The sequence below is a fragment of the Benincasa hispida genome, chromosome 1 (genome assembly GCF_009727055.1).
Source record: "Benincasa hispida cultivar B227 chromosome 1, ASM972705v1, whole genome shotgun sequence".
Taxonomy (NCBI): domain Eukaryota; kingdom Viridiplantae; phylum Streptophyta; class Magnoliopsida; order Cucurbitales; family Cucurbitaceae; genus Benincasa; species Benincasa hispida.
In genome coordinates, this window is record NC_052349.1 from 75763581 (window position 1) to 75787023 (window position 23443).

Consider the following 23443-nt stretch of genomic DNA (forward strand, 5'->3'; position numbering starts at 1 on the left):
ACTCATGACTTCAACATCTTGAGTAATTCTATCCTTGTGGTCATAGAAAAGTGATGGATTCAAATAATATCCAGCAGCATGTAATGGTTGATGAAGTTGACAACCCATCTTCTATCAATGGTCTCCCAAATTGGCTTTGTACTTCATCTCATTATCATTAAACCCACTCTTAATGGCCTCTTTTGCCCTATCCATCGCCTCATAGATATATCCCATTGCAAGTTTATCACCATCAACAAGTCTAAGTACTCAAACTAATGGTCTGAATGCCTTTAAAGTGTAGACCACTGAGTTCCAAAAGGATGGCACCAAAACAGTGTCGGCTGCTCTCTTTCCCTTTGGATCTTTTGCCCATTTGGAAGTCGTCCATTTCTCAGAAATAAACATCTTTCTCAAGTTTGCTTTATTCCTATGGATACTTGCGAGGGTCAAAAATGATGTTACAAAACGTGTAACCGCCGATCTCACCAATTCATATTGATTGGTAAACTCCCTCATCATGTTAAGTACGTACAAGTGATTATAAATAAAACCACTTAGTGCTACAGCCCTTTTAAGGCACCTTTTGATCTGATCGATCTTTCCAATGTCCTCTAATATCAAATCTAGACAGTGGGCAGCACATGATGTCCAATATAAATGTGGCTGCTTAGCTTCCAAATATTTGCCAGATAAGACATAGTTCGAGGCATTATCAGTCACAACTTGGACAATATTCTCTTCTCCTGTCTTTTCCACCATGTTGTCCAAGAGTTCAAATACCTTTTCTCCAGTTTTGATGCATGAAGATGCATCAATCGATTCCAAAAACAATGTCCCCGCAGCAAAATGCACTAAAAAATTTATCAAGGTTCTAGCTCTTCTATCAGTCCATCCATTAGACATCAAAGAACAACCATTTTTTTCCATTCAACCTCATGGTTGCTCATTAAATTTTTTGTATGTTCTACTTTCTTTTTTTAAGCATGTCACTCTAGCCTCATAATAAGAAGGAGGTATCAACCCAAGTCCAAATTGTCCTATGGCTTCAATCATTATTTGAAAACTTTTCGACCGAATTGTATTCAAGGGAATACCTGCTTGATAAATCCAACGCATGATAAATTGAACAGTAGTATCTCTCCCTTCTTTGTTGTATTTTTCAGTGATGGTTGATTGCTTCAGCTTCTTTAATCTATTCCGCTCATCAACTACCTTGGCTGGATTTGGATATACAAATTTATCCATTGCTCCTTTAGTTCGTGGTGGATGTGCTTGCGGTTGTGATTGTGATTGAATTGCTCGTTTTTTAGATGTTCCGATACTTGATCCACATCCACCAACTTCCATCCCATCTCATCTCCATCAATTATATTCAAATCATAAGCACCACCATAGTTGGGGAGGGCATTGCTTTCCTCTCTCTTTGCTTTTGTCTTCATTTGGTACTCTTTCAATTCCTCTCTTACATTGGTAGGGCACTTCAAGCATGCTTTAACATTTCGGTTTCCATCCACTAAGTGTTGTATTGCCCGACAAATGTCACCCTTTGTGATTTTTTCACAAAACATACATTTACATGTTTTGCTCTCCTTCTCCCATCCTATTATAAAACAATGAAAATAAACCAAAAAAACAAAAAAACAAAAAAAAAAAAAAGAAAAGAAAAGGAAGAAGCCTATTTTAGAAATGTTTCCACTCAAAATTGAATAAAAACTTAAAAAGTATACCAAAAAAACAAAAAAAAAAAAAAAAAACTAATCTTTTTAAAAACAAGTTGAATATGAAAAACAAGTAGTATACTGAAAAAATGAAAATAAAAAAATCAGAAAAAAAAAAGTTAGAAAAAAAAGTATATTGAAAAAAAATAATCTTTTTCAAAAGAAATTTAAATATGAAAAAAAATAATAATAATAATCTTTTTCAAAAATAAAGTTGAATATGAAAAACAGTATACTTAACTACTCTTCTTCTCCCATCCTATTATAAAACAATGAAAATAAACCAAAAAATTTTATTAAAAAAAAAATTAGTTTAGAAATGCTTCCACTCAAAATTGAATAAAAACTTAAAAAGTATACCGAAAAAAGAAAAAAAAAACTATTTTTTTTCAAAAAGTAATCTTTTTAAAAACAAGTTGAATATGAAAAACAATAAGTAGTATACTGAAAAATCGAAAAAAAACAAGTTGAAAAAAAAAAAGAAAGTTGAATATGAAAAACAAAAAAGAAAAAGCATACAAAACAGCATACCGAAAGTCTGAGAAAAAAAAACTTGAATGTGAAAAACAACTAGTACGCTGAAAAACAAAAATAATTAAAAAAAAAAAAATCAACCTTTTTAAGAAAACAATGAAGATAATGCTAAAGAAGTTGAATGAAAATTGAATAAAAACACTTCCTTTTTATATAAACCAACAGAAGTTGAAGACAACATCTACACTACAATAGGGGGAAAAAATAACTAAAAAGTCTTTGCTTTTTTTTTTTAAATGAAACCACTCAGAATTTGTCGAGAAGATTACAATGAAGAGAGAAAAAAAAACTAATATTTTTTATTGCTTTTTCTACCCTTCAAAATTGCAGCCAAAGAACTTGAATGGAAAAAGTTGTAGAAAATGTCTTCTTTTTTTTTTTTTTTTAAGAATCTCAAAATATTAAAAGAAGGAGAACTTCAAACTTGGAAGATAAAAAAATTAACCCAAACGTGGAGAATAGGAACAGACAATCACGGTTTTCTATATTGATTTTTGCTTTTCCGTGTATAGCTGGCTGTATATTTTAATATTAGGTTGCATGAATTTGGTGGGCCTCTTTTACATGGGCTTACATTTATAATTTAAAAAAAAAATTAAAAAAAAAAAAGAGAAGAAGAAGAAGAAAGAAGAATTTTACCCTGGCGCTGTCAAGCGCGGCAAGGCAAGCACCTCCTTGAATGGCAATGAGGCACAAAGGGCTCCGATCGCCTCACCTCTCGCCTCAAGCGTGCGTCCGAAGTCGCCTCAATAACACTGGGCAAAAGTGAAAATTTTTTAGATTTTGAAGAACCCTAACCCTGATTCTCTCTCAAACCCTTGTTCAATTTCTCTCCAAATTTTGTCATTCACTGGATCCCACCATCCCGTTCTAAGGAGAAGAATAGTCGGGAAGACTCTCGTGGTGGTCTATGAACTGATCCTGAAAAAAATTAATCATAACCAAGGAGGAGCTTCGGCTACAAAGGTTGTATTTTCTTACCTTAATTTGGTGTTATGAACATGCATGCCTATTTCCTTTTAATTAACAAAATTAGAGTACTTAAGATCTTCCACTCATTAATAGTTAACTCATTCATTAACACCACCCCCTACTCAGTGGTTTTTGGGAGGCCAATTCCACCCTTGATTTCTTATGGCAATTGGAAGATGACGAACGATACTCTAGAGCAACAATTGATCGAGCGGGACAGGGTCTGGGTTGCATTGAAGGAGCATCTGATGTTAGCACAAGAGAGGATGAAACACTACACCAATCAACATAGGAGGCAAGTTCAATATGAAATTGGGGAATTAGTTTTTCTCAAGCTACGCCCTTATAGGCAACGCACACTTGCCTATAAGGTTCTATGGATCTTATCGAATTTTGGAAAGGATTGGAGAAGTGGCATATCGATTGGAACTACTAGCCGATGCAAGGGTTCATGACGTTTTCCATTTCTCACAGCTTAAAAAATGCAGCGGCAAGACAACTCGTGCAAAATCAAGCCCCGAGTCTATTTCATGGTTTTGAATTACAGTTATCTCCGAAAGCGATCAGGGGTGTCTATTGGAATTTTGAAATGATGAGGGAAGAATGGCTGGTAAAATAAAACTATCCAGAAAGTGACGCGACATGGGAAGGAATGGAAAATATGAAGCAACAAATATCATCGATTTCAGCTTGAGGACTAGGTGACTAGAAAACCGGGGGTATTGTGAGGCCTTCGGTTATACACACTTATAAACGCAGGTGTAAAAAGAAATTATGGAGGAAATGGGGACTAAGGAGTATTATGGAGTTTGTTAGAAAAGTGGGGACCAAGAGGGCTGCATGGGGTTTAAGGAGGGGTTACTGCTGAGGTAAGGGATTAGGCATTTTTGTGCCTGATCAAGCTTGGCTTGTGGAAGAGGATTTCCAGTCCTCTAGAAAGTGTTGGTGGTTAGTTTTCTTCTTGTTTTCTTTTCTAGTTATTTGGTATTTCTCTTGTAATTTTCCCTAGAAGTTTATAAATAAATCATCCGGAGCATTACTTTGTTTTTGGGAGTATTGTTGAGAGTTTTTCTATTTGCAGGTGCAAGGATTCCTAACATACAGGTATGGATGTCAAATGTGAAATACGTGTATGACACATTACAACGACATGTCAATTTCTAGAAAAGTAGGACATACACGTTGGGGATAAAAAAAAAAAAAAAAAAAAAAAATTAATAGAATACATGTGTATATATTGATATTAAATATTTTTTTAGACAACATTTAAATTTAACATAAAAATATAATTCACTAAGAAAAAATACTAATTAACATACTTAAAAACTTAAAATTAAAGAAGGATTTAGTTGGTTTAAAAATTACAGAAGGATTTGGTTGAATTTGGCTAGAGGAAGAAGTTATTTAAAACTCGAAAGAATAATCGAATGGAGAATGAGATACTGGACATATTCAGAAGGTGGGAGGATAGAATTTGTGGGTAATTGAGAAGAACTAGTTGAAATTCAAGGATTGGAGGCCTTTTTGGAGACATTACAGCAAAACAATTACCACCAACAATATTCATGAAACTGAAATCAATTTCTGATGAGAAACTTGACATTCTCTAGCTGCATTGTCAGTTCATTAATCTAATTCACGCTGTGCGAGAATGTGTATTAGAAAATTTGTAAAAAAGTTGGTACCTCATTAAAGCCTGGAGGAGCACATTGACAAGCACTTTACATAGCCAAGTTTATAGGAGTAAGAGTGTGAAAGGGGGAACTAGCATTGACATGAAAAATGAAAGTGTAGACTCAAACTTTAGTTAGTCAGAAAGCATGGCTAGGTTCTAAAAATTATAATGGGAACTCAGCCTTGCAAAAACAGCAGGGTCTTTCAAAACAAAATCACTTTTGTGAGACTAGTATCAATATTGCTTTAACAAGCAATTGTAATCATATACAAGAGCAGAATTTTCCTTTCTTACAAGTTACAACAGATTTCTGCTACAACTATACAGCCTAAATTGTTTCCCCTTCCTCTTTCATGGGAACTGTTTCTTGGACAGCCTAAATAACAAAGTAGCTAACTTATAAATATGCATAACTTCTTTTTCTATCTCTGATCTAAAAAAGGGAAAGAAGCTCAGGTATGATATTACGTTGTACGAAAAAAGTACAGCCACTATATACTTTGTACAACTCAACTAACCATGGAAAGCTGTCTGTTTCTTCATCAAGTATGTCTTGAAGTACTGCCATGAAGCTGGGCAGATCTCAAATGCTGCTCCTCCTGCAATTATTCGGTCAAGAATAGTGAAACCACCAACAAAAGACTGCAGCACGCTACTATTCAGAAACCAGAAAGATCTTTCTCAAATACATGGAAATGTTAAATAAACCTGTAAACTATAACTATAACTTGTCGCTGGCCGATAGTCCACCTGTATGCAAACACAACCAGGAAAGAAATTAAAACAAAATTTGTATACGTGTGTGTGTGTATATATATATACATGATAAATAAATATATATATATAAAAAAAAAAATAAAAAAAAAGGAGGTATTGGTTGGAGAAAATGTTCACCAAGCATATCCATAGGAATAATGTCAAATACCAGTGTATGAATGCTATTATGCTGCACCCCGAAAAATCCATCATGATTGGCTGCAATTGTATTTAACTGGCCCTGCGAAAGGAATAAATTGAATTTGAATCAGAAGGAATTAAACAATCTTAATAATCATTGAATATGCTATCGAACCATAGCAGACTAACCAGCCCTTGAATGCTTTGTTGACTGACATAATACGTCGCATCATGGGGAGGCTCCATCAAGTTCAACTGCACCTGCAATCAGCAGTAGCTTAACAATCGCATCTATGAAGTCACTGGTAACAATTCCAGTTAATCTCTTATCCACTCATAAGCTAATAATATATCCTACCAAGCCTTGAACATTCTGTTGTGTTCCATAATATCCGCTCAGGGTCATACTATCTGAGGTTAAACCATCCTGCAAGTAGAAAGTCCAAATAAGAATAAAATCTTTGACTATGATGAAAAATGCAAATTGCTAACGAAATACATAGTAAGGAGGTTCAACCATCTGCTGCAAGTTGTCTTGTGCTTCAACAAGTATCATATCTGTTTCTGTTTGTACCTGCAAAGGAAATCTTGAATCAAAAGTTTTTCTTCAAATAGCTTTTGCAAACAAAAAACGTGACTGTTTGACTTAACCACTTAATTATAAAAGCTTATTAAATGCTGAGTGGAAACCAACCTTTCGTTTTCTGTTTGTACTCTTCTTCTTGTTTGCTTTAGCAGTTATGCTTCCTTGATTCTCCTCTTCCTCACGTAGACCATGGGCATGAACGCTAGATTCTGCTGGAGCGCTCTTTGAGTTGTTAATATTAACACAGTTCTTTAGAGCTTCTACTAATGTACGGATGGCAATATTATAACACTCCTCAGAATGTGATCCTTCTTCACTCAATTCAATTGCCTTCTTACATAAATCATTGTAACGTTGTACTCTGTTCTGTCTAAATTCTGTTCCTTCAGTAATTGGTTGCCTACTCTTTGCATCTTTTGTCCACCTCTTTAAAATATATTGAGATGGGATGCTCCGAAAATCAAGCATTTGCAACACAATCAATGCGTGTCTACAAAGAAAACCTTTATATTCAAACAAACGGCAGAAACAAGAAACTTCAGAGTTCAATTTATGCCACCTTACTAAAAAATGTTCATCTTTCTCACAGTCCTGAACTCTGAATGTAGTAATGGTACCATCTTCAATTTCATTTCTCATACGACAGCCAACTACACCCAAAACTTCAATTTGGAATTTCTTAAATATTGTGTGTGTGTAAATTGTAGACATTTGTTTCTCCCAGGGAGAAGGAGATTTTAAGGCTGGCTGTTTATGCAATGTATCAAAATCTGCTATTGCTTCCTCTTCATACCTATTTTGCAAAATGATTCCATACTGTCTCAAAAACTCTTTCAGCGTAATTTTCTTGTGAATGTACTTGTCAAAGAAAGCATTCATACTATCAGAACGCTGAGCAGTTGACATTCCAGCCAAGAAGATGTCCTCCATATAAGTTGGTACCCATTTTTTACGATCATCATACAATGATTGAATCCATTCATTATCTTGAAGTTCAAATCTAGTAACCATTTTCCACCATCTCATATCAAACTGCTCATCAGACCATGACTTAAAAATGCATTTATTAAATTTTGTCAAGAAGTTTTCGTGTCGTTTGATTACATGAGCAAGAGTTTCAGGTATCTTTTCCAATATATGCCAAAGAGCAAAGCAATGGCGGGTATTTGGGAACACTTCTTCAATTGCTAATTTCAAGGCTTTGTCTTGATCAGTAATAATAACTTTTGGAGCTTTCCCGCCCATTGCTCCGAGCCATGTCTTCATCAACCAGGTAAATGTTGGTTTAGTCCAATCTGCAGCCAGTGCACAACCAAGCACCATTGACTGCGCATGATGGTTCGCCCCAATGAAAGGAGCAAAGGGAAGCTTATCATTGGTTTTAATGTATGAGATATCAAAAGAAACAACATCAGTGAAACTAACATAGTCGTTTCTACTTTTGGCATCAACCCAAAACAAGTTTCTCAGACGCTGCTCTTCATTTAAGTCTATAGCATAGAAAAAGTAGGGATTCTCCTTTTGGATACGTTTAAAGTATTCGAGCAATATTTGGGCATCCCCCTCATCAAGAGCTAAATACCGGCCTTTTTCAAACTGATAAGTCGTGTCAATCTGTGGGAAACTGAAATTTCTGTACCCACCGCATTTTTTCGACATCTCAACATACATCCTCCGTGTTCTTTCACTGACAGCATGCAAAATGTCTATGTTATTCTTCTCAGCCAGTTTTACATTCCTATGGATACGAAAATGGTATGCAAGAGCAGGTAAAAGCTCGTGATTGTGATCTTTTATGAATTCATGAATAATCCATCTTCCATCTTGCCTTCTCTTCACATGCATGCTGGCTTTACAGTCAGTCTTTTTCACACTCGGCCTTCGGCTATTTCCACTCTCAGATTCAGGAGTGACTCCATATCTGGAACATGCAAATTTTGCATCAATAAATTCTTTTGATTTCTTTGAACGTCGACTATTCTTAATTGATGTGGTGAATCCCATTGATTTGGCATATTCTTGATAAAATGTGTATGCGGCTTCATGGGATTCAAATTCAATTCCACTGTGTGGCTCAAAATCTATATCCCCTTCAAACAAGATGTCCTTCTTAGGTAACCTAACAATTCCACCATCCCTATCTTGCATTTCAGCCACAACGTCAACCATTTTTCAGCAGAAAAAAGTAGAGTCTTCACATTTCGACCTAGATGCTGCCACATAATTCATTCCTTTTCATCATCGCATAATTTACAATCTTTTGCTTTGACTGAATTTCCCCGCTGGTCATTTTCATAAGCCTGAAATGATAGAGGGATCGCACTCTCACTTCACCTGACATAAACCTCAAGGCATTATCCAATAAACTTTCAAATCCATTACTACGAAGATTACCAATATATGTTTGTTAAAGCTTGCATTTTTAAAATCATGGACAATAATTAAATGCCAACATTCACATGATCGAAGACATCAAAAAAACAGCTGGCCCAGTAAACAAACGCGATGGAAACTTTTCAAGTAACTCAACTCAATCGCTTACAAATACGAGGCATCAAATATTTTAAAATATTCAGCTACATATATAAGTTGCATTGCACATAATCTACACCACGGCTGATATTAAAAACTGCAATTTTCTGTTTCAGAAATCCTTTGACGAAAGGAAAGTAAAAGAAGTGCTAGAGAATACAGAACTCGTTTCTCTTTTAACCTTTAATGAGTTAAAAGGTTCCCACTTTACACAACTAAAGCGTCAACTTTCACACCGACTACAAGCACCAGAGACATCGTACCAAATAAGAAACAAAACTCTAGAAGTGATTATCGACAGAATCCCAATTCAAGAAGTCAAGAGTATTATAACGACCCAACCTCTCAACACTGATTGAGAGACCAAACATACAGAAAAAGGGGGACAAAGAAAAACCCATATCGAATTAACTAAAATCAGGAGGAGGGGGAGAAGAAGCAAGAGTAGAATTGCAGATTTCCCAAATCTAATCAAGTACACTACAGATAGAGAAACAATTCTCCATCGACACTGTCAAAGCAACGAAATAAGCATGTAAAATGGAAAATCCCAAGAGAAAACACTATCAAAACAGCAATAGAATCGAATAAAAGTGACAAGAAGAGATTGGGGTGAGAAGTGGAGAGAGAGAACCTGAAGAAGAATGTTTTTCATGAGAATCCGGGAAGGGAAGAAAGTGTAGAGGCGCGCATACACAACAAGCAGCGAGTGGAGGAATTGCGCGAGTGGTTCTTCAATTGGGGAATTAGGGTTTGAAACTCACTCGCCGATGGTGAACTGTGGGGATGAATTCGGGAGAATTGGGTCAAATTTCGATTCCAATTTCAACTTCACTCGCTTTTTGGTATTCTTGCCACGCTCTGCTCGTCGCCGCAAAATTCACCAACAACACAACAAACCTTCTTTAGCTTTCATTTTTTTTTTTTTTTTAACCTTTGATATTTGAACTTATTGTAGGAATTAGGATTTTGTTATTAATTATAGATAGAAAAATTTGTATGAACCAAATGTAAACAGTTACATTGAAAATAGAGACACAACTTCGTATAGATTTATTCAACACAAAATTTTCACCCATGAATTAAAAAAAAAAACCCTCATAGTTCAAGGGTAGTTCCAATAATTTCATCCTATTTTTTAGGAAAATTGATAAAACTGTTTTTTATTTGTTGTTTTTCAAAATTAAGTTTATTTCATTCTATTTTTTAGGATAATGTACATTTACAATAGTTGAATTCTTAATCAAATTCTAAAACAAAAACAAATTTTTAAAAGCAATTTTTTTTAGTTTTCAAAATAAAACCATTGGTAAGAACTAGATAACAAAAAAAAAAAAGAGTTGGAAGTACTATCTATAAGTTTAATTTTCAAAAACAAAAAGCAAATATTAAATGGTCACCCAACTATGCCTTTAAAGTTCAAGAGTTAAAACCAAATTTTTCAAAGTTCAAATTAATAATTGAAACCAACCTCATAGCTCAAGGGTATTTTGATGATTTAACCCAATTATATATACATAGTTAACTTTTAACTAAAAAATGGTTGATAAGAGAAACAACAAATTTTAAGGTTTCATTCGAAAAAATAGCAAAAAAGTTTTAAAATTATAAAAATAGCAAAACAAATTTATATAATAAAAAATACTAATTAGTAAATGACAAAACTACCCTCAAACAACTACAAATGAAAATGCAGAGATACACCTTCAAAAACAAATACGAATACCACAAATACACCCTACCTAGACATTCTAGAACCACAAATACATAGTATCCAAACATTAAAGAAGCAAAATTAAAAATCATTCAATATGGTCCTTGGGGGTCATTAGAAACTTATAGATGTATACAACAATGGATTTCCTCCAAGGTGATAAATAGCATAGTTAATTTAGGATTTAGTAAAGTTGTTGTTGGCAAGTGAATATGTGAAGGAACGATGTGACCATTGAAAGTATGATTGTGTTTGACACCAAACCAGAGTCTCATATGATGTTCAGAGTATAAACAAAAGCAAAAAACATGTGTGCAAGCGAAAAAATGTCAGCAACATGGTGAAGGTGGTCATTAAAAACTAATGGAATTCAAGAAAGAGTTTCATTAGCCAACATGATGGAAATCAAGAAAGAGTTGAGAAAATGAGATTTTAGAGGCGGCTAAACGAAGAAAATGAAGAAGGTGAGATTTAGGGTTTTTTGTTATCTTCTTTTATTAAATAATAATAATTATGATAATAAGAATAAGAATAAAAATACTAATAATATTATTATTATTAATATTAATATTAACAATAATAATAAACTGAAATATATATATATACACATTCATATGTTTCAAACATTTAAAATTTAATTCTCATTTATATGTTTCTTTTTAGGTTCAACAAGTCGTTTTTACATGTTTGTATATGAAAAGTTGAAAACATTAAAAAAAAATATTTAGTTACAATTGAGTTTGTAACAAACATATAAACAAATCAAAAGTTAGTTGGATATAATCAAATTTGATAATAAAAGCAAATTCAAATATAAATTGGAGAGAAAAAATAGAAAGTTTTTTATTTATTCTGATTTTTAAAAAAATCGATAAGTAGTTAGATAAAATCTAATTTGATAATAAAATATAAATTCAAATATAATTCGAGAAGAAAAATCAGGGGGGTTCGTTTATTTACAATTATATTGTATTCATAATTCCGTTTTCATAAGCTTCAACAATTACAAGTCTAACTCATTGTAGAGGCATAGCAAAAACAGCAAGATTGCAAGAATGAATACTTATTTGTTTGTAAAAAAGACAAAGTAATGATATAATAATATAATAAGATGATAATGAATAAAAGTAATTAAAAAATACAAAAAAATGATCAAATTTAAATGAAATATACCGTTTATTAGATGATAATATGTATAAAATATTCCGTAAAATCCTAATTAAAATAAAAAAAATTAATCTGAATTTAGAATAATAAAAAATATAATATAATATAATATAAAATCTAAAGATGTATTATAAATTAAAATCTAAATGGTGATAAACAAATTAAATATTGATTAATTCAAAATTTTCGAAAAGTGGTTAAATCAAATCAAAACAAATAGCTAATTTGAATCCATTAGGGAAAATGAGGAAGAGATTGGTTTATTTTAAATTAATTCGTAAGGTAGTTATCAAAATCTAATTTTTATATTAAAAATAAATTTGAATTTCAAAAGAGGAAAAAATGAGGAAGTGATTGGTTTATTTTAAATCAAATCCTAGTTTGTTAAAGAAACCACAAGAAAACCTAAATTAATGAAACATTTGTGTAAGTAACAAAAGTTATGGCATATACAACTAATTTGTTAAAAATGTGAGAAATATACCGTTAATTCATTAGAAATGTATGTATACAATTATGAAAAACAATATAGAGATTTGAATAAAATATATGGATAAAAGAAGTTTTAATAATATATGGATATTTCAAATATAAATTTGGTAGAAAAATTTGGATATTTTATTAAGGTGAGATAAATTTGAAAAGTGGTTAAATATAACCTCAAATAATAATAAAATCCAGAGAAATAGGAGGACATTGGTCCTTGAAAAATATCAACAATTACACTGTATACCTCGATCATGTTTTTTATCGTGTACATGTCACATGAATTGCCATAATTCTTATTTCTGGACGGTTTTGCCATGTTTCAGAATGAAACCTCAAATTCTACCAAAATGCATTCTGGTAATGTACTTTCAAATATCTAGTTTTAATTTATTTACCTTCAATGAGTTTTAAGATTAGTCATTTGATAAAAAAAAAAAAAAAAAATTAAAATTAGTCATATCAGTTAGTTTATTGTTAAATTCTTCAGAAAAGAAAATTAATCTCTATAAGTATTCTCTTTATAAATTGTGAAAATATATCGACGTCTTTTCTTACATAAAAATTATTATTATTATTATTATTACTAGTTAACCAATTCCGATAAGTTTCAATCTTAGAAAAATAAATTTAAAATTTATTAAAAGTATTCAAAAACAAGAACTAAAATGAAATTTTAATCATATTTTTATTATATACACACTAAGATTTTGGAATAAGTTTTAAATGTCTTTCTTGTTTTAAAATTTTCATTTTTTTTAGCCATTTAAATCTTCCTGCCACCATCATTCTAACAATGTGAGGTGCATCAAAAGTGGAAATATTTGTGAGAGAATATGCGAATGTGAGAAGAGTTGTAGAGGATGGGAGTTAATGGAAGTTAGAAGATTAAAAAAAATGATTGACTAGATATCAAAATAACTTTCATCTTTTTGGGATTGTATCAATTTAAACTCTAAACTAATAATTGTATTAATTTAAACTATGTTTTTTGGAGGTAGTATCAATTTGGATCCAAAGCTCATAATTGTATCAGTTTAAACCCTAAACTTTTATAAGTATATTAATTTATACCCTAAACTTTCGTGAGTGTATCCAAATAAAACATAATGGAGGATTTAAATTGATACACTTATGAAACTTCAAGGTTTAAATTGATATACTTATGAAAGTTCAGAGTTTAAAATGATGCAATTATTAATTTAGGATTTAAATTGATACAACACCAAAATTCAGAGGTGTAATTTGATATTTGTCCTTTTTTTTCTTCTTCTTTAACATAAGTTCATAAATCGAAACCAAAAGCCAACGACCAAATCACCTCCTTCAAAGATAAAGGAGAATTAAAAAATTTGGAAAGAAGCTACATTATGTATGAGCCTAACAGATAACTTTCATCTTTGGATAGTAAGAAATCTATTGAGTAACGATGGTCTTGGTTTGATGGTTTCTTTATTCGTTAAATTATTGTAGTTGATCATAAGAGCGAGGTCCCAAATTTGGTAGGTACATAGTTCCATTATCCTTGAAAAATATTTGTTTCCTCCAACATCTTTTAATCATGGAGGATGAACGATATATTATATAACTACTTTTTTCCTAAATCATGCCTTTTTGTTTCCTTATGATTTACCACATCACATTTTTCATCATAAAAGAGCTATTTGAAAGTGGTTTGAGGTTAAAATTCAACTTTTGTAACCAAAAAAAAAAAAAAAGTTTATAGTTTGAAATTTATTCGAAATTCGAAGACATAATTGAAACTACATATGCACACATTTACAATTGTTTTTATTTTTAACTCGCCACGACCTCATCACATTTACATTTTTTTTTTCCAGCTAGAAAGTTGACAAAATGGCTGTTATTAAAGTATGTTAAAGGTTGCAGGTACAATTAAAACTTTTTAAAACAACCCAAAAGTTCCAGAGAATTTTATGTAATAACAAACTTGTTTTCTGAAAAATTATTCTCAACATTTCAAAGACAAATATCTGAACCAATTAAGTTATGCTTCAATTGATTTTTTTCTTTTTAAGGAGTTTGTCAATATGTGGTACGAAGAATTTGAACCTCTAACCTTTTAGCTGAAAATATACATATATCTACACCAATGAGACTAGACTAAATCGCAGTTTAATTAATATTTCAATCAGAACTTGATATATTCTCCTATTTTAGAACAGGAACATGAATAATCACCACCGGCCCCTGATTTTCATTTGTGTCCTAAAGAAGTCTGAATTTTGAAAATGTTCGACCGTTCAAGAATCCATTAAATAGAGTTCAAAATTTAAAGACTGATTAGGCATTATTAAACTTAAAAAATCCAATTAGACTCAATTACCAAGCATATAGCATGTATTAGCAATCAAGAAATCCAATTAGACTCAAAAGAGTTATATATATTAGACCCTAAGATTAAATAACTATTTCCAAATATAGAAAAATGAACCAATATATTTATAAATATAAAAATGTCACTATCTATTAGTGATAAACACTAATAAACACGGATAGACTACTATCATCTATCACTAATAGATAATGATAGATGTCTATTAGTGTCCATCACTGATAGACTAACATTTTACTATATTTAAAAATGTTTTCAATAGTTCGACATTTAAAACAAATTTCCAAGATTTTAAACATGTAATTTGATTCACAATTATTCGACTATTTTTCAATGTTTAGAGCTTTTTAAGTAATTGGAATTCAAGAGTGAAATTGTTATAAACATGAGTATGTAAAATTGTTATGATGAAGGTTTGAAATATCGATGTCTACGAAAATATTGCGGTCTCAAATTTATGAAAATACCGATGAAAATTTTGAAAAAATTATGGAAATTGATGAAAATTGTTATAATTAGTTAATGACACCTTCATTAGGGAGGGAAGAATTTTTTTCCAATTAAAATTTCGAACCCTTCCAAATTTCGAAATTTCAAGATTTTGATGGAAATTTTAAACCATAGTTATAATGAATTATAGTTGGGGAAAAAGAAAACCGATAAATTCGAAGTAGAACTCTACACAAGCAACGAACCTATTTTGCTCCCTTCTGCAAGCACATTACTCATGTGACTGTTAAAAGTTTGGCATGAGCTTCAGGATATTTCCTGGATATCAGCATAAGCATCACTCCTGGAAAAAATGAACAAAAATGTTTTTCTTTATGAATAAAATGAAAATAAATAAATAAATCATAATTAAGGAAACTACATTAATGAACTTCAAATGCTGAGTTTAAATGAGATAAAGGTTGAAAGAGACATGGCTAGACTTACCAAACAAAAACTCAAATTTAAGTCGGACCTGCTCATATCCAAAGTGATGCTGAGTTGCTTCGTAGGGACAAGCGACGGGACATCCCGACCATGTACGATAACGCATACCCTGTTAAACAAAATTGTTCCTTTTTTTTTCTAATAAGAGACAAAACTTTTCATTTCCCATGTGAAAAATACAGGAAAAAACAGAACAAAACTCAAACACTGCTCAAGTATTAATGACAAGTAAAAAATTACAGAGAGTGAAGGGAAAGGGGTTGCACCCAAATTTAAGACATCACCCAAATTTCCTCCCACTTCCTATTTCTTCCTGAAAAAAAAACCTCTGTTAGTCTGCTCTGCCCACCATCTCCATAACAAGGCTTTGATAGCAGTGAACCAAAAAAAAAGAACTTTGGCTTCTTGGAACTGTGTACCGAGCAAGTGGCTCTAAATTCTCTTCCATCTTACTCAGACGAAATTATTGAACCAGAAATCTTTTAGTCCAGCTCTGCATACTCTAGTTACACCTTAAACAAGAAATTGGCACTGCATGACTACTTGTATTCGAGCAAGTCTTGTTTCCAACTAATACTATTTGGGTTAAAGAATCAAACATATAGGCTGAATTTGTACTACGATATCATCTTTCAATGAGAACCATGTAAAATAAATGACAATGATGAGGTACATCATACTTTCTTTTTATGATACAATCACTTACGAGGCCAACATTTAGTATATCTCCAGCCACTAACTTGGAAAGTACATTCTATTTTTACAGACTAGAAGAATGTGTTGTTTCCTGCACCTGCAAAATGATCGTTATAACGGACTCCTCATGTGCAAAGTTCATTTTATGGCTAAATACAAATAGATACATTTATTTCCACTTGTGAAGCACCTTCGCTATGATTAGGGGTTAATCATGCATGTCTTGATGCATCATCATGCAACTGAGTTGTTCTTACATTGGGGTCGTCCTGCCACAAGGAAATGACTTGAATCTGGATGACATATAAACGGCATAACGAAATAGAAGATATCCATTGTGTTCAGTAAACTAACCCGAATGCCATAGGTGAAACCAGCTGGTGTTCGGAAAAAATCCATTTGTCCCTGCAGGAACAAACCTTTTTTGTAAAATGTGGTGACTAGAGCACAAATAGGCTGATTAACACACATCCAAAATGTAACATACCAGTCCATGAATACTCGGTTGAGCAGCGTAATAACCATCATGGCTAGGTGCTATTGAGTTTAATTGACCCTATATATAAGAACCCGGAATTTCCAATGATTACCAACGGACGAGAAATGGGATATAGAGATCAAATATTTTATTCCAAGTTTGAACCAGCACATATACTTTTTTGTGTAACCATAAAGCTTACCAGCCCCTGGATGGCCTGTTGATTTCCATAATAATTATCACGGGTAGGTGCCATTAAGTTAAGTTGTACCTGAGGAGATAAGAGTGCATGGAAGTGAAAACTTGGCCAGTTCACTAATCAATATGCCAAAGAGAGACTCGAAAAACTCATACCATTCCTTGCACACTTGGTTGTGTGCCAAAATAGCCATCAAGGGTTACTGCTCTTGAGCTTAATTTGTCCTGAGAAAAAGAGGGGAAAGAATCATATCTATATATTGACAATGGTTTGTAGTTTACTTTATCTTCACGTAGAACAATTTTTAAAAAACATTTAATCAATTATAATGCCCCTAGTCCTTTTTATTTCCAAAGATAAATTTGAACATTGACATAATTTCAAACGAGACACTAGCACGAGAAGTAAGAACCGAAAAGTGATCCCTGAAAGATGGCTGGAATTTGGAAGGTCGAAAGAATTTCCTAAACACGGAAGTGGAAGATTGAATCAACTTCAATCAGAAATTTGAGCAGGTGGTCATCTTAAATTCTTTAGCAGGATTTCTGAGATCGAAGGTTTTGGCAACAATCTTTCCTCTAAATCTGACTTTGCACCTCATGAATACAGAGAAAACGCTTCAAAGAACCTTTCAATACGGTTTTGGAAAGAAAAAATTGTCCTTGATTCTCAAAAGTATCAACGTTAGAACTCAAGGGGTGACCCTCTCCTCCCAGATGTTTTCGACCACAAATGAGGTTGAGGCAACAATTAATCACCTTTTCTCCCTTTTGCTAGTTTTTGCTCACTGGACAAGTCTCCTTAAAAACTGTTTATCTATCCCATTGTCTCCCACATAATATAACAAGTCTAATCACAGAAGTTATTCGTGTTTGGTGGTTTGAAACTGGAAAAGCAAAATCTTAAGATGAAAGAAGAATAAATCATCTTTTATGGTTGATTTGAATTGGCATAAAAATTGTTTGAAGACAAACAAAATTGTCTTTTATTTTGGGATTCAACGTGCTCATATATACATCATATTCAACGTGCTCATATACTCTTGTGAAATTACTTTTCTGAGGAATGATATTTTATTTTTCTTTCTACATTTTAGAAGTAAAATTGCAGTACTTTATTTCAATATCTCATATAGATTGCTCCAAGATATTCTGAAATGACCTTAGTTTATAATTATAATTCCTTACAGATCTACGAATTCAGAAAATGATATACTTCATAATGTATCCCAAATGAACAGGATCAATATAAGCAAAAGTTAAAAACTGACGTGATTATAATAATAATAACGATGGTGAAAGACTGATAGACAAACCATCTGCTGCAAGCTATCTTGAGCTCCAACAGTCATGACATCTGGCTCGCAATTCACCTGCAATTCAAAAGCGTCATTTTCAATATCCAACACGTAGTACTTAAAATATAAAAACCGAAACTGCAAACAACTAACCTTCCTTTTCTTAGTTGGATTTTTTTTCTTGTTTGTCTTGCCTATGTTTCTAATCTGACTATCTTCTTCAATGCAGAGTAGACCATGAGCTGCTGATGTACCAGCTTCTAAAAAAGTTCTATTAGAATTATTAACACTAGTACAATTTCCAAGAGTTTCATCGAGTGCATGTAATGCAATACTGTAACTCTCTTGGGACAAAGATCCCTCTTCAATCAATCTCAATGCTCGCTGGCATAAATCGTTGTACCGTTGCACCCGAGATTGTACTGGCTCAGGTTCTTCTCCCATTAATTGTCGGCTCTTAGCATCTTTTGTCCACCGCTTTAAAATATACTGAGCTGGAATAGTAGAAAGTTCACACTTTTGAAGAACAACCATAGCATGTCTACAAAGGTAACCTTTATATTCATACAACCGGCAAAGACAAGAAACTTCCGACTTCAATCCATTCCATACAACAATGAAGTCTAGATTTTTTTCCAAATCTTGGACTTGATAGGTAATGCTTTTATCATCTTCCCTTACCTTCCTAGGAAAGCAAGCAACGGCACCTAAGACCTCAACTTGAAACTTTTTAAATACCGCATGTGTGTACATTCCCGAAACGCTCTTCTCAAATGGCGAAGGAGATCTTAAAGTGGGTTGTTTGTTCCATGTATCAGAATCAGCTTTTGCTTCCTCTTCATACCTATCCTGTAAAATTGTTTCATACTGTTTCACAAATTCTTGCACAGTGGTCTTCTTGTGCAAATACTTATCAAGGAAGGAGTTTACACTTTCAGATCGCTGTGGCATGGCCATTCCAGCCAAAAAGACATCTTTCATATATGTTGGTGCCCAGTGTCTTTGATCTTCACATAAGGACTGAACCAATTCATCTTCTTTGAGTTCAAATCTATCAACCAGTTTCCACCACCTTTTCTCAAACTCTTCATTTGTCCATGACTTGTAGATGCATTTTTCAAATTTTGCCATAAAATTCTCATGTCGTTTAATTACATTACCAAGGTTTTCAGAAATTTTTCCTAATATGTGCCACAAAGTGAAGTGATGATACACATTTGGAAGCACCTCTTGAACTGCTGATTTCAGTACTTTATCATGGTCGGTGATAATAACTTTTGGAGCTTGTCCACCAATTGCTTTCAACCATATGTGCAATAGCCAAGCATACGTTGTTGGAGTTTCATCTGATAGTAAAGCGCATCCAAGCAACATAAACTGATAATGTTGATTCACTCCAACAAAGAAAGCAAGGGGCAACTTATATTTATTTCTGATGTAGGTAGTATCAAGTGAAACTACATCATTAAAATAAATATAGTCATGCCTACTTTTTGCATCAATCCAAAATAAATTCCTTAACCGGTGATCTTCACCAATATCTACAGCATAAAAGAAGTTAGAGTTCAAATTCTGCATCTGAGTGAGAAAGTCAAGTAAAATCCTTGCATCTCCAGCATCAAAAGCCAAATTGCGAACTTTGTCAAATGGATTCTTGGAGTCACTCTTGAGTCCTACTACATTTTTGTATTCTGCAAATTGTCTAGCCATTGCAGCATACATCTTTCTTGTTTGTTCACTGACAGCTTGAGCTGGTAAAAGCTCATGGTTATGCTCCTTAACAAAACTATGTATAACCCATTTACCATCTGCCCTCCTCTTCACGTGCATGCTAGCTTTGCAGTCTGTCTTTGCACATGCTCTTCGACCAGTTGAATTTTCACTTTCCTGCTTAGTTTGCCTTACACGTGGACGATTGAAGGATTTATCATACTCTCTCTTCATGCCATAACGGGAACAAGCAAATTTTGCATCAATAAATTCTCTTGATGTCTTTGAACGGCGGCTATTTTGTATTGCTGTGTTGAATCCCATAGAGCGAGCATATTCCTGATAGAAGGAATATGCTTCACCGTGTGATTCAAATTCCATGCCAGGAAGTGGTTCCAAATTTGTGTCCTCTTTAAACATTACCATGTCTAACATGGGGGAATTTAAATCTCCACCATCTTCAACGTGCATCCCATCTGTAGCATCAACCATATTTCCACTCTCAATAACTCCATTATGAAGTTTTTCTTCCACATCCAACATATTATTGATTCCATTTGGTTCTTCATCTTTGTCATGCTCACCAGAAGGTAGCCTAAGATCTATATCCATGGTGAGAAGAGTCAATTGCTAATGAATTTTGGAGATACCTGAAATGGAGATTAAATACTGAACATCTTAAAGACTAAAATTTGACTGTGACTTACATACACATAAACAGGGTCATCTAAACTAGAAAAAAGAAAATCACAGCCTCTAAGTTATACGGTCTATACCTACTATGCCCATAACCATTGGAGCAGGTTATTGCTGCTTGCTTGTCTATGGTGAAATCTACAACATCATTTCACAAAATCAAAGGCTGTTTGTATGTAGATGAACTAAAATTTAATATCTTGAGATAACAGCGGTGCATTTCCATTCTTATATTTTTATCTCAACAATAGTATTTTGAACTGTGTCATTGAGATTTCAAACTTTCACAATGAACCAAAAAGCCCAGCAGAAAATTGCTAATTTCATCTATATATTGAAACCCAATAAGACATACAACATGAATCTTCCAATGTCGCTGCATGGAATGTCACACAACATCTTATTCCCCTCACAATGGTTGATTTACAAAATAATAATTGGAAACAAAAATAGAACAATCTGTAATTTGCAAAGGTAGCTATGGAAAGAGAGGAATATAAAAACACGCTTAATCATCTATCCAGTATCATAGGAAGGACAATTACTGGTCCGCGAAGATGTAGAAACAAACAAACAAACGACGGAATATCTGCAAATTGCTTTAATAGAAACTCACTACTAAACACAAAGAAGCAAATTTTCTATATATCATTGTATCTTCAGAACTTCATTCCATTTCTACTGCTACTTTAGATCCATATTTCCTGAAGTGATATCATAAGGATCAGATCCATTGAATCTTTCCCCTGTCAGCAAAAGCATTCCCCTTGAGTATTCTACTGAACGATGAAAATGATACGATGCTAAAATAGTTCAATTTTCAACTTCACATCATACTGGTCACTAGACACTAAAGTGGTATTCACCGCTTCATTCATGCCGGAACACTTGGCAAACTGTCGGTACCTCAGTTGGACGTAATACCCCCTAACTATAAGACAAAAAACTAAAAGAAAGGTCGTTGAGCTGGGCTTTGGTCTGGCACGTAGCTACAAGATTTACATCAAAACTGGACAAATACAAGTCAAATTTATGTTTGATACCGACAAACTGATCAAACCCGGTATAATTTTGCGCATATTAAACTGTTGAATTAGAAAGTTGAAGGAGAATTCATGGAGACCGGCACTACACCGATATAGGTCGCCCTCGAATTAAATCTGACGCCACAGTAATTTCGTAGCATTCCTCCCGCTGTTGAAGTCACTCAGATGAAGCAGAACTTGAATTGTCTAAGTTGGGAAACACATACACTTCCATCCAGCAGCTAAGAATTTCCACAACATCGCCAATACACGACACTTTCAATCCTCAAAACTTCAAAATTTATTTTCATAAACTTCCCATCATCGACGATCCTTCCATTTTATAATTTTCCTACTTCCCCAACAACAAACAAAAAATAAATAAAATAAAATATCCCCTCCATTCTCCCGGCGAACAATAATTCCACCCCATACAAACGTAAGCATAATACAGCAAACCCAACAAGGTTCAACATGGGAAAAATGTCGAGCAATCAACAAAAGAAGAAACAAAAAAAAAACTGAAAGAAAGAAAGAGAACATGAGAGAAACAGTTCGCAATGGGGGTTTGAAGAGGGGGTGATTGAGGAAGAGAGAGAAAAGCAGTTGGACCTGAAGTGCAGGGCATATAGAGAATCTCAGGGGGAGTTGAAGAAGCTGAAACAAAGAGGCGAGCGAGTGGGGGATGTCGCCGCGAGTGGGGCAAAGAGTGGAGAAATTTTTGGGAAATTAGGGTTTGTAAACCACTCGCCGCTGGCCGAAGGGGATGTTTGTTTTCTTTTCTTCACAATGGATAATCCGTCACTCGCTTTTCTCTCACTCGCTTTCAGTTTTCTTTTTTTTCTTTTCTTTTTCTTTTTTTTCTTCTTTTCCTTTTTCTTTGACGGACTCTTTTACCCCTTTTGGCGCGTTGGCTATTTTCGATTTATTTATTTTTCCGGGATATATATAAAACTTTAGGGGTTAAAAAAAATCCGATTATCCGAAAAATCATCCACCCAATCCAACTCAATCTGAATTGGGTTATCAACTCATTTGTGTTGTATTGGATTTAAATAAATGAAAATTTTATAGGTTTGATTCAAATAAATGAAAATTTTATGAGTTTTGTTGGTTCATGGATTCACCTAATATAACTCAAATCTGAATTTATTATTAACTTTAAAATATTTTTATTTATACATATATTGATTTTAATTTTATTTAATTTCAATATTTTTTTAATAATTTATTATTCAACAACTCTTAAAAGTAGTTCATTTACATTTATAAATAACATTTTCACTCTATAAATTGAAAGTGAGTTATTAATCTTAATTTAATACATTAAAATAATTAAATTAGACTTTTACATATTTACTTTTTATTTCATTTTATAACAAAATTTTAAATAAATGACCTCATCAATCTGAACCAACCCAACTTAAATATTTTATAATTGGATTGGGTTTGGTTCATTTTTTAATAATAATGATTATTTAGGTTGAAGAAATTTACAGTCTGAATAATTAATTTGAGTCTAAAAGGTCTTTCAACACCCCTAAACTTTATGAATAATATTGTAAAAAAAAAAAAAAAAACTTTTGAATTTTTTTTAGTACAGTCGAGAGTAGAGAAATCGAACAATGAACATTGTGATTACCAATACAGTTGAGCTATACTCGTTTTAAGCATTTTATGAATTTAATTGAATTTTGATTTGAATTACAAATTTACATCATTCTATTTTAAAAGCATTATTATAGTCTTTATATTTATTTTGAGCTTTTTTTAGTACCCATTTATCT

General features: G+C 32.9%; 2 protein-coding genes across 22 annotated transcripts; both read right to left on the reverse strand.

Moving 5' to 3' along the window:
* Positions 1–5082: 5082 nt before the first annotated feature.
* Positions 5083–9816, reverse strand: LOC120072674 (protein FAR-RED IMPAIRED RESPONSE 1). 6 transcript variants are annotated; one of them, XR_005480569.1, is made up of 8 exons: positions 6473–9816; positions 6296–6352; positions 6137–6205; positions 5968–6039; positions 5776–5878; positions 5590–5631; positions 5400–5480; positions 5083–5257 (listed from the first exon to the last, which is right to left on the reverse strand). XR_005480569.1 is itself a non-coding variant. In XM_039025144.1 (8 exons), exons 1-7 carry the CDS (start codon positions 8531–8533, stop codon positions 5424–5426), a joined length of 2430 nt encoding a protein of 809 aa, XP_038881072.1. In that variant the 5' UTR covers positions 8534–9815; the 3' UTR covers positions 5083–5257; positions 5400–5423. The 6 variants fall into 6 exon arrangements, 5 of the variants coding, with proteins under 5 accessions (XP_038881072.1, XP_038881064.1, XP_038881055.1 ...); XM_039025144.1 differs by having other exon boundaries at positions 5807–5878; positions 6473–9815; XM_039025136.1 differs by having other exon boundaries at positions 5083–5480; positions 5807–5878; positions 6473–8664; positions 9531–9814.
* A 5337-nt stretch (positions 9817–15153) lies between these two features.
* On the reverse strand, positions 15154–22478 carry LOC120074852 (protein FAR-RED ELONGATED HYPOCOTYL 3). Of its 16 annotated transcripts, XR_005481145.1 has the most exons (12): positions 22269–22477; positions 18379–20537; positions 18244–18300; positions 17084–17152; positions 16932–17000; positions 16739–16807; positions 16606–16656; positions 16262–16520; positions 15975–16067; positions 15822–15868; positions 15556–15664; positions 15154–15412 (listed from the first exon to the last, which is right to left on the reverse strand). XR_005481145.1 is itself a non-coding variant. In XM_039028032.1 (9 exons), exons 1-8 carry the CDS (start codon positions 22282–22284, stop codon positions 16464–16466), a joined length of 2547 nt encoding a protein of 848 aa, XP_038883960.1. In that variant the 5' UTR covers positions 22285–22478; the 3' UTR covers positions 16161–16348; positions 16442–16463. The 16 variants fall into 16 exon arrangements, 2 of the variants coding, with proteins under 2 accessions (XP_038883960.1, XP_038883958.1); XR_005481162.1 differs by lacking the exon at positions 15975–16067 and having other exon boundaries at positions 15556–15868; positions 16262–16348; positions 16442–16520; positions 22269–22478; XR_005481161.1 differs by having other exon boundaries at positions 15556–16067; positions 16262–16348; positions 16442–16520; positions 22269–22478.
* Positions 22479–23443: the final 965 nt, after the last annotated feature.